Source organism: Lissotriton helveticus, chromosome 1_2, assembly GCF_964261635.1.
Source record: "Lissotriton helveticus chromosome 1_2, aLisHel1.1, whole genome shotgun sequence".
Lineage (NCBI taxonomy): Eukaryota > Metazoa > Chordata > Amphibia > Caudata > Salamandridae > Lissotriton > Lissotriton helveticus.
In genome coordinates, this window is record NC_136058.1 from 33,450,181 (window position 1) to 33,462,561 (window position 12,381).

Below are 12,381 nucleotides of genomic sequence, written 5' to 3' on the forward strand. Positions count from 1 at the left end.
CCTAGATTAGACAGCACACGTGTAAATACTAGGACTGTGAGCCCACTCAGTTGGCAGAGTTTGCAAACTCACTGGGACTGGCAGACCTGTGGCGTGGCCACCACCCAATGGCCTGTAACTACTCATATTTTTCTGCGGACACAGAGCCTTTTCTAAACTTGATTACCTATTTGAGATAAAAAACCAGGAAAAAGGTGGAGTACTTAGCAAGGGCAATCCCTGACCATTCTCCACTTTGGTTAAAGGTGGAGGGCAGGAGACATTGACAGCACTCCGAATGGAGGCTCAGTGCAAGGGAATTGTTGGCTAAAATTCTTAAAGAAGCAATTAAGGCAGAAAATGAGCTCTACTTTAAAGAAAATTAGTGTAAAGTTTCCTCTGCGACGGCCCAATGTTAGGGCTATAAACAGTAGTTCGAGGCAAAATACAAGATGCTATAGCGAGGAACAGGCGTGAGGAACTCCACCTAGTGGAGACGCTAGAGAGAAAGCTAATACATCTAGAGGGGGAAGAAGACCTGGAGATAGACAAGGCCCGGATGTGCAAAATAGTGCTCACCCATAGGGAACTCTGAGCGTTGACAGAAAGAGGCACAGACCCAAATACAAGCCACACATCACTGACTCTATGAGTCAGGAGACAGGGCAGGGAAGTTACTGGCCTGGATAGGCAGGAAGGAGAAAGAGGCTAGGTGGGAAAACATGATACTAGAGAACGGAAAAGAATATACCACAGCACATGGCATAGCAGAGGCATTTGCCTGCTATTACGGGAGTCTTTATGATGCCAGACCTATAGCCAATGAGTCACAAATAGGGGCCTATATAGACCAAATAGATATCCCATCTATGAACCAAGAAGACAGAGAAACCTTAGATGAAGATATTACCCTCAAAGAAGTGCAAGACGCTATTTTTAGACAAAAATCAGGGAAACCCCCCCGGTACCAATTGAAGAACATAGAAACCTTCTCAGGGGTCTCCCTGATACCTGGTCCTTTTAAACCAACAAAGACGAAATTGGCACAGAAGCTGAAACATAAAATACATATTTATTAACCTCAGATGAGGGAGACTACGTCACACAGAACCCTTAGAATTTGTATGAGGCAGTCTAAGGAGTACAGAAAACTGGGGCCTTATATATGCTTAGGGTTACAGTCAGCATAAGACCAAGGGGAGATCCTGGCACATGTAAGCATGCAAAATCCTTAATATGGGCCTGCAAGATCTGCTTGCTCAACAAAGTGGGAGGAGAGTTACTTCTCCATACATCAGCAGAAATAGCCTGACACTTATACAAGAGGAGCAGGTGCATTCTACTAACTAGGCCCTTTTGAGCATGTGCAAGGCTCTGAAGAGAAAAACAGCACATGGCGAGCACATGGCTAACTAAAATGGCTGCCAAGTACAAAAATGGCTTCAGCTCATGCTAACAAATCCCTGCAATCTTTAACACAATGGCCTACTGGCAGAACCTAAAACACCAATAAATAAGGCCCACACCTGTTAAATCTGTTCAACGAAGTGACATAAGATGGGGAACCTCCCGTAGATCTCCTTAATGTCACTATAGTGGTAATACATAAACAAGGGAAGTCACCAGAGAATTGTGGGTCCTATCGACCAATTTCCTTACTTAATGTTGAAACTAAACTGCTGGCCTCAATTTGAGAGAAACGCCTGCTTACAGTTATTACACCTCTTATTCACAACGATCAATCTGGCTTCATGCCCAGGCGAGCCACGCGCCTCAACCTCCATCGCCTGGCCAATTGGCTGGACACAGTGAAAACCAAGACCACCCCTCATCTGCTTCTTTCCCTAGACGCGGAAAAGGCCTATGACACAGTCCACTGGCCCTATATGCGAGTGTTGGAAAAGTTTGAATTCAGGCAAAACTTTATAGCACGGTTTGACCTTCTTTATCGTGGCCCTACAGCCAAAGTCCGTGTTAACGGAACACTATCAGCAGCCTTCCAATTAAAAAGAGGGACCAAACAGGGCTGCCCCTTGTCCCCTTTACTTTTTGCCCTTGTATTGGCACCATTGGCATGTGTAGTTAGAGCCCACCCAGAGATAAGCGGTTTTCAGGACAATGACGGTGTCTTAGAGATGAACGGATATCTCTGTATGCAGAGGACATCTTGCTCTTCATAACCAATCCGAATGAGACTCTCCCACACATACTACACAGTACTACACATTTTTTTTGCAAAAACAATTTTTATTGGCGTTTCAGAGAAAGACATTCAAGATACTGGTCATTGTTTACATGCACACTGAAGAGTGTAGGAAGATGAGTCTTTTCTGAGAACATACCATTTAGAAAAACAATCCCACAACCGGTCCCTCCCTGGATCCCACCCCCCTAGTCAGTGTGCCAGTGTCCTCCGTCCAACAGTTAATGCTCCACAATCCCTCCCTCCTTCCGGGCAATTGAAGGGGAGGCAGATGATGCTTCCCAGTGGGGGGCCTGAACCCTCACAAACTTTGTCTTTATTCATGGCAGGTGTGTGTCGTATCCGGAACAGGGAACCTCACCCCTACAGCCCCCTATGGCGTCGGCGCCTCACTATCCTCCTCCCGGTCGCCCTCAGGGAGTCGCAGCTCGGCCACAAGGGCCTCCCACGCTCTGGCTGTGTCCAGTGCCCTGTCAGTATCTAGTCGCCTGGCCTGTCGCAGCTGCAGTGCGCCCTCTGCCGTAGCCCACCTCTCCAGTGTAGATCGCCAGCGCAAGTAGCTGGGGCCCTGGCTGGATTTCCAGTGCATGGTAATTTCCCGTTTGGCCAATATCAGGCCCAAATCGATGAATTTGCTGGTGACGCGGGTGCGGGGGGTATGAGGGAACCACAACAGCAAGCACACGCCCATATCTGCTCCAATATTCCGATCCGTGACAGCATTCAGGCAGGCCATCACCGCCTCCCAGTAATCGGTCAGCTTCACACACGCCCAGAACATATGGGCGAAATCCGCCTCCTCCATTCCACATCTAGGGCAGAGCGAAGGCGCGCCCTCAAAGTACTGCGAGATCTTGACCGGTGTCAGGTAAGCTCGGTGAAGAGAGAAGAATTGGATCATCTGGAACCTGGCATTCCTCGTGCCTTTCCATGCACGCCGCAAAAGCTGCGGCCAAGTCGTGTCGGGAATCGGTCGACCAATATCCGCTTCCCATTTGGCTCTCAGTCCGTCCAGGGGCTGCAGCGTTGCCAACGACAGCCTCCGGTATAGACAGGTGACGGCCTTGTAAGTACCAGCCGCCATAACCACATACTGACAACTCTCAGACGTGGGCGGTTCAGAGAGGCCCTTCCTCCAGTGGCGCTGGATGCTAGCCACGAGCGAGGCGTGCAACAGGTAATCCCCCCTCGGGAGGTCGTAGACATCACGCAGCTCCTGGAATGACAGCAGCGATCCCTCCTTGTACAGATCACCGACCATTTGCAGGCCTAGGTCCTCCCAGGTCGCCAAAGCTGACCAATCCCCTCCATGCGGGAAGGCAGTGCACATCCCCAGTGGGATTTCCGGGGCATATGGGCGAGCGACGCCGGCTCGTCTATGGCATCGCAGCCAGCAATTGCGGATCGTCCGTTCCTCGCTGGAGAGTAGGGAAAGGTCCAGCTTCTGGGCCAGTATAACGAAGGACATGACATGTCTCGGAAGGAAGCCGCCTGCAGCCCCCTCCGGGCCTCTGAATTCAAGAGCCACTTCCTGAGTAAGCCATTGCAGCTGGGCCGCTAAGTAGTACCATTCAAAGTCAGGGGCGGCTAGTCCCCCGTCCGACCTAGGGCGCATCAGTGTGGTCAGCGCTACTCGCCTCCTGCCCGCACCCCAAAGGAACTCGGTGACCAAGGATCGCAATCTGGCGAACACGGAAGCCGGGATCCAGACTGGTAGAGTGCGAAACAAATATAAGAGGCGGGGCAGCGCCACCATTTTGAGTAACGCCACTCGCCCCGCGATCGCCAGCGGTAGCGTCCGCCAAAACCCCATACAGCCTCGCAGGTTCCGGATCGCTCTCTCGATGTTACCCTCCAAGAGGTCCAATTGGGACCGGTATATACGCGTACCCAGATAAGGGAGGCAGTGAAATTCCCACCGCAGCTCATCCTCTGGTTGGGAGTCGTCCGCTCCTGACCCTAGCGGGAAGAGGCATGACTTCTTCCAATTGACCCTTAGTCCCGAAAGGTGGCCGAAATCCGATAACAGGCGTCTAGCCCCGCGTAGGGCGGCGTCCGCATCGGCCAGAAACAGTAGGCAATCGTCAGCGTAAAGGGAGATATAGTGCGTGTCGCCTCTTAGCTGTAAGCCCTCATATGCCTGACCCAGACGGGCGTGAGCTGCCAATGGCTCTATAGCTAACGCAAACAGGAGAGGGGACAAGGAACAGCCCTGTCTAGTTCCACGTTCTACCCTGTAAGGGGCCGAAATAGTGGCCCCAGTCTTGACTCGGGCTGTGGCCGCAGCATAGAGCAAGGAGGTCCATTTCACATATCGCTCACCCAGGCCGAAGGTCTCCAGTACGCGAAGCAAGTATGGCCATTCGACGCTGTCAAATGCTTTCTCAATATCAGTTGACAGAACAGCGGGTCCTGGCAGGCCGTCAACATAGCCCTCCATGACCCGAAGCAGTCGTCGCACACAGGTAGCGGTAGTGCGCTGGGGGATAAACCCTGCCTGGTCCCGGTGTACCAATGCTCGCATGTGGGGCAGCAATCGCGTCGCAAGAACCCTGCTCAATATTTTATAGTCCGTTGTGAGCATGGACAAGGGTCTGTAGGCCGAGCGTGAGGTGGCGTCGCCGTCCCGCTTCAGTAAGGGAATCACCAAAGCTTCCCGGGTCGACGAGGGGAGAGTCCCCGTGTCCCACGCCTCTCGGTACACCACAAGCAAGCGCGGCACCAACACGTCAGCATAAGCTGCATAAAACTCGATCGGTATCCCATCTGTACCGGGAGTCTTCCGGCGAGCCATCTGTTTAATGGCCACCCGAATCTCACCTTCAGAGATGTCACCGCCCAGTGTGGCCACATGGTCAGGGTCTAGTCGGGGGAGCTGCGCCACCCGGAGGAACTCGTCCAAGTCCTCTAGCATACACGGTGTCGCACTCTTATAAAGGTGCGCGTAGTATGTGAAAAACTGGTCATTAATCTCCGATTGGGAGTAAACCTCAGTCCCTTCCGGTGTAGCGATAGCCACAATCGGGGTGCCACGAGTTCCTGGAGAGGCCAGCCAAGCCAGGAGCGAACCCACTTTGTCGCGCTCAGCATGAGCTCGAATCAGAAACTCTTTATAATCAAAGCAGCGCAGCTTTTCCATCACTGCCGCCACGGCCTCCCGCGCCGATGAAACCGCCTCGTGAGCTTCCGGGGCTGCGTGGAAGCGCCTCTCCTCCTCACGCAAGCGATCCTCGCTCTTCGTGAGGTCCCGCAAGAGAGTTTTCCGGACTCCCGCCGTGGCCGATATGCATAGACCCCGAACCACCGCCTTAAAAGCGTCCCATTCCAGCGCTCTACTAGAAGCCGTGCCCGCGTTATCGCCAAAGTAGCCCTCCACCCCGATACCTACTTCTGTTTACACAGTACTACACATATTCGAGATATAGTATTAATTGGGACAAGTCAAACCTAAACCCCGCAGGAGGTATTCTTGACACATGCATACTACCAGAATACCTGCACATATCCAGAGAGGGATTTGAATATCTAAGGCTCTTCATCTCCACCAACGAGGCTGACTGCTTACAAAATAATATTAGGTGAATAGTTGTGGAATTCCGAGAAGATGTGGCCCGATGGCGACGGCTGCCTTAACAATACTGGGTTGAGCGGCCACGTACAAGACAATCACCCTCCCAAGCTCCTTTATATTCTACAGAACACATATCATAAAGTCCCGGTAGCAATTTACAACACTATCAATGATGAACTTCGCACACTCTTGTGGGATGGGGCTCATCCAAGAGTGGCGCTTCAGACGCTGCAACGCAGTCAGTACAATGGAGGGATTGCACTACCAGACATACAGGCCTATTATAGAGCGGCACATCTCATTGAAATTAATGAATGGGGGCATATAGTAGGAGACCACCCAACATACGCTTTAGAATGACTTCATTTCCAGAAACATACCTATTTACACTATACGCCTAGCAGACCCGGCAGCAAGAAAGCCCCATGGTTCACCGATGAACTCAAGAGCTCCAAGAAGAACTGCCGAGCCCTCGAGAAAGCCTGGCGCAGAGACCCAACACCGAGCAACATGACTGCCCTCAAGCTCGCAACCCGAAAACACCACCAACTGATCCACGCCACCAAGAAAACTGCATTCAAGGAACGACTGGACAACAACGCCCACAACAGCAAGGAACTCTTCAACATCGTAAAAGAGCTCTCCAACCCCAACGCCGGAAACAACGACATCACCCCTTCGCAAGACCTCTGCAACTCCCTCGCCTCCTACTTCCACAACAAGATCGCGGACATACACAACAGCTTCAGCTCCCAACCGACGCACGCCACGACCGAACCACCGCCCCCCACCACCACCCTCCGCGCCTGGACCCCGATCAGCACCGAAGACACCATCCGCACGATGAACTCCATCCACTCCGGATCTCCGACCGACCCCTGCCCTCACCACGTCTTCAACAAGGCCGACGCCGTCATCGCACCCCACCTGCGGGACATCATCAACACCTCCTTCAACACCTTCCCGGAGAGCTGGAAGCACGCCGAACTCAGCGCACTACTAAAGAAGCCATCAGCTGACCCCACCGACCTCAAGAACTACCGCCCCATTTCGCTGCTCCCGTTTCCTGCAAAAGTCATCGAGAAGACCGTCAACAAGCAGCTGGCTGCCTTCCTCGAGACGAACGGATCCCTCGACCTCTCGCAGTCTGGCTTCCGGGCCAACCACAGCACCGAGACCGCCCTGATCGCAGCTACCGATGACATCTGAGCCCTGCTCGACAACGGAGAAACAGCGTCCCTCATCCTCCTAGACCTCTCCGCGGCCTGCGACACTGTCTGCCACCGTACCCTAGTGCAGCGCCTCAGCAACGTCGGAATCCAGGAGAAGGCACTGGAATGGATCACCTCGTTCCTCGCCGGAAGGACACAGAGTCTGCCTCCCCCCGTTCAGATCAGAAGCCACCGAAGTCATCTGCGGCGTTCCTCAAGGCTCCTCGCTCAGCCCAACACTCTTCAACGTCTACATGTGCCCCCTCGCAGCCATCGCACGCCAACCCAACCTCAACATCATCTCCTACGCCGACGACACCCAGCTGATCCTCTCCCTCACCAACGACCCCGCCACCGCCAGAGCCAACCTACACGAAGGGATAACAGACGTAGCCAAGTGGATGATGAGCAGCCGCCTGAAACTGAACTCGGACAAGACGGAAGTCCTCATCCTGGGATCCTCACCCTCCGCCTGGGACGACTCCTGGTGGCCCCCCGCCCTGGGCAGCGCACCCAAACCTACAGACCACGCACGCAACCTGGGCTTCATCCTGGACTCCTCCCTCTCCATGACCAGACAAGTCAACGCCGTCTCCTCGTCATGCTTCAACATCCTGTGCATGCTACGCAAGATCTTCCGGTGGATCCCCACCGAGACCAGGAAGACAGTCACCCAGGCCCTCGTCACCAGCCGCCTGGACTACGGCAACTTCCTCTACGCCGGAACCACCGCCAAACTCCAGAAGAGACTCCAGCGGATCCAGAACGCCTCAGCACGACTCATCCTGGACATCCCCCGTCGCAGCCACATCTCCGGACACCTGAGACATCTGCACTGGCTACCGGTCAACAAGAGAATCACCTTCCGTCTCCTCACCCACGCACACAAGGCCCTACACAACCAAGGTCCAGGATACCTCAACAGCCGCCTCAACTTCTACGCTCCCACACGCCAACTTCGATCGACCGGCCACGCCCTCGCCGCCGTCCCCCGCATCAGACGAGCCACCACAGGAGGAAGGTCCTTCTCCTACCTGCGCCTGACCCAGGACCACCTCGCCTTCAGGAAACAGCTCAAGACCTGGCTGTTCGAACAGTAGCGGACCCCCCCTCCCCTAGCGCCTTGAGACCCTCCGGGTGAGTAGTGCGCTATATAAATGCTGTGATTGATTGATTGATTGATATCTATGGAGGTCCAGGGAGCAAGGGATTGTTACCCACTATGCAAAGAGTGATGGAGGCATGGAGGGGGCTGAGAAGCAGATGAGATGGAATAAAAAGGTAACGAGGGCAACGCCACTCTGGGAAGGTAAGAGATTGCCTGAAGTGTTCAAACTCCGTGGCTTTAACAAATAGGACATGGTTGGAATTTACAGTGTAGGCAATATCCTGCTAAAAGGCAACGGAATACCCTTCTCTTCACTGCACGCAAATATACAAATACCTCCAATTGCAGCACCCCTGGAGAGCAAGTAAATAGACGTGATAGACATCCCTGAATATGCACCGCTTGAGGGCAGACTGTTGCAAGAAGAGATAGTCTCCAAGGCAGTCTCTTGGACATACAAAACAATTATTATACGATGATTCTCCTACGATGTAATGACTGGTATATTTTTTCAGTTTTATTTTTTGTTTGTTGAGAATAAAATATTCATAAAAAATATTTTAAAAATATATATATAGTTCCATATTACGACGATAGCACAGCGAAAGTGGCATGAGCAAAAGTACGTACACTGCTTCATAGATTGTAAGTTACAATTATTTTAAATAGGGAAACAAGGCATTCTCGTTGTGATTTTACCTTACTGCATTAGTGTAACCACTTGTATCCTTGTTTGGAGAAGCACCTTGTTGTAAACTAAAGGCAACTGAAAAATTCCAAAGCATAAACCAGAGTGTAATATGCAAAATATTAACGTTGTTGAGGGAATCAAGGCGCCGCAATACAAAATCAAGGGTTTGTCTTTTGTGACTCATAGTCTTCACCCACAATTGTAATGCGGTTTCTTATTTGTTGCTTTAAAATAGTGATATACAGTACGCACCAAGGATGTTGCCCAAGGCCGAAACTTTTTTTGTTTTATTGAGCTCAACTCTCCCTAGTGCATAAGAGAGAGAAGCATCTTTTATTATTCTGAAATTGCCTTCTTCCAAATCCCATCACCACTATGATCTATACTAAGGTGGAGCAAGTGCAAAGAAAACCTGTGACTATGTTGGGCAGCAGTGAAGGGGAACCTTTCAGTCTGCAAATGATGGTGCACTTAAGTGAGGTGCTAATTTACAGTGCTATTGTGATGCGACTGCAATTTAAATATTTAAATTATTAGCAAATTCATCATGCATTATGTCTTTAAACGGACCAAAAGCTAGAAATGTGCAGATGTAATCCAAAAGAAGTGCAAGGCTTTGTGGAATGGCTATTTTAAAGAGAAAAACATCATACCTGAATACCCTGTTGCTGGAGTGCGAATAGGGCCACCAGACCTTCCAAGGTGATTACCCGTTGAAATAGGCGTTTTACCAAGTCTTGTACTGTTAGGACACCTTTGTGAAACAGAGCTTGTGCCAGAAGTCACATTTAGAGTGCTAGGATTTTCCGCAAAAGAACTTTTGTCACCAAAGTACGAATCTATAAATATGAAAATATATAAAACAGTTGTTAAAAATATAAACATTTAACTATTCAAAACAGCAATGCACAAAAATGGCAATTTAAGACAATATTCCAATAAACAGTGACTTCAATAACATTAATGATTAACGCTACACGTGTGCTCAGTGCTCCACCATGAACTTTATATAAATGCATATGTGTTAAATATCCCCAAATTGTAAGGTTAGGGGGACGAGTAAACTACGAAATTGTAAGGAACTGGGATCACGTGACATATTTCACTGGAACTCCCTTCCCCCTATCATGCACACCAATCCTGAACCAGGCCCCAATCCTGGAGAATTCCAGGCAAAACAACAGAAGGCAATGTAACTAAGAAATGATACTACCCAAAAACCACAAGGGGAAGGGTATATTAGGAAAAGGCCAAATGAGTACTTGGTGGAAACAAAATTGTGGGAGGCACAACGATGATAAAGACGCTAAAGCCAGCTAAGGAGGAGAAGCCCACAGTCAGGTTCTTTGCCACCTTCTTAGAGAGCAGTGAGAAGATGATGCAGCCCCCCCCCCCTGACAAAAGGATAATTTAGACAAACTAAAGAAAGTTGAGCAGTAATATGGTGGGTAAATGATCCTAATTTACAAAACCTGTTTGTTATGTCAAAAAGAAGGCAATAGGTTTCAAACCTTCAACTCTCGACGTTTCAAAGCCATAAGAGTTTGGCGGATTTATGGCCTCCCTGTATCTGTTTGGCAACAGCGGGCAACAGGACAACACACATATAGAAAATTGTTTCAGATGAACAAGTTTCCCTATCACCTAAGGAACTGTTAGCTAAAGCTGCTTAAGACCGAGAAATGGTACTTTGCAAGTCTCCAGCCAGTGCTGCAAAAGTGTCAACAAGTAGGGTCCCACTCCCTGCCCCCACCTCCACTGATACCTCTCCTGCAGGTCCCAAAGAAAAAATTGTTATATACACAAACAAGAAGGCGAGAACTCTGGGGTTCTTTGTCCATTTCTTTCTCGGCGTGGATAGCACTGTGCTAATCCTATCCTTAAAAACTTTGATAGAAAAGCAGACATTTGAGGCGTGCAAATTTAGAGTGTCGCTGGTGTTGAGGGTGCTCTATACAGGAGCTGACTTCCACCTAAACTTGGGAACCCAGAGTTCTCTCCTCCTTTTTTGCATAATTTATGCATCACTCCATGCCTGCATGGGAATTGTTTTGATATATATATATATATATATACCGAAACAAATTTGCTTGGAAAAAAATTATTATGCTCGAAGTCTATTAAAAGAGGTCTCACATCGCATAGGCATACCTAGAGCATTCCACTAAGCTAAAGTGGGGGTCAACAAACAAAAGGAATTACCTCCAGCCTCCTAACACTTGCTGTGGGGTACGAACAGAAAGCTCAGATCAGTTTGAATAAAAGGCTGGAACAGAACATCTTAATTTGATCTGCAAGAAAGGTGAAAATGTAATTGGAAGTGATTGATGGACAATGTGAAGAACCTTAAACATAATACAGCTGCACTGGCAACCAATATAAGGTCTGGTGATACTGGGATGCCTGGTCAATTTTGTTAAAATAAGATAAGCTGCAGAATTTTGGATCTGGTGTAATTTCTTAACTCTGTGTTTTCAGGCTCCTAAATAAAAGGTGTCCCCATGATATTTTTTGGAGCACATTACATCTGACTGCAGGGACCTACAAAGTCAGGAAGGCAAAATTGTTCATGAACTGCAGACTGTAGACACAAGAAGCTGTTGTTGAAATTTCCCATGGCACTAAGGCCAAAGTGGACTCAAATTGGAAACTAAGCTAATAAAACAGAGGTAGCACAGACTAGCTTTTGCACTGACCAAAATAGTTTGGGCCAGAGATTGTGCAGCAGTAACACCTATGATATGGTTCATCAGAGTTTAACTTCAGCAACAAGCTAAACATCCAGCTAAAGCCATTCAGGCACAGACATCAAGGAGATAAATCATGCAACTGACTCCCCCAAATTAATCACCAAATTGTTTTTTCTATCCACGCTAAGAAACTGTACCCTCAAAAGATCAATCTGAAAAACTCGGGCCACAAAATATATAAAAAATATTTTTCTATATGAACCCTCACGTACATCTACTTATTTAACCAAGCAGGAGTGAAAGCGACCTCCCAAACAAAATGTGTTACTTACCTGTAATTATCGTTCTCCAGTATTGGTATCTTTAATAGATTCACATGCTTGAATCATCCCCGTTGTCAAGGTGGGAGTCCCACAGTACATTCTAAAGCACTGAAAATAGTTGACATAGCTTACAATGGCAAAAGACATTTACTTTAATAGCGTATCCACATCATTCATAAAGAACCAAACTCCAGTCAATCAGGTGATAGAACCCTTTAGAACACTCCCAGCAGAGGCATCTTCCTTCAGATTTTCAAGCACTAATCGAAAAGTCACCACTTGCCAAGAAGGAGAGCCTCTAAGGAGAGGAGGGTGGGTCACATGTAAATCTATGAAATATACCAATACTGAAGAATGAAAGTTACAGGTAGGTAATACACTTTTTTCCTCCCCTGTTGGAGTATCTTTCACAGATTCACATGCTTGAATCAGAATAGCTAGCAGATACATACATACATGTTTAGCAAAATTATGTTATTAAACACAATAGCTGATGGTGGGTACAAACTGACCTCAACCCCCAGGGCCTGTGGACCCTTAACCATGGGTACTTACCTGCAACCAGTGCCTTCGAGATCAATCAATCAATCAGGAGTTTATAGAGT

At 48.9% G+C, this 12,381-nt stretch overlaps 1 protein-coding gene across 1 annotated transcript in view; it reads right to left on the reverse strand.

The window, feature by feature from the left end:
* Positions 1–12,381, reverse strand: part of MSH4 (mutS homolog 4) — a 1,513,152-nt gene that overhangs the window by 1,460,142 nt on the left and 40,629 nt on the right. Inside the window, exon 3 of the mRNA XM_078673412.1 lies at positions 9,417–9,602. Within this exon, the coding sequence (XP_078529538.1) occupies positions 9,417–9,602 (186 nt within the window). The remainder of the gene's footprint in view (positions 1–9,416; positions 9,603–12,381) is intronic.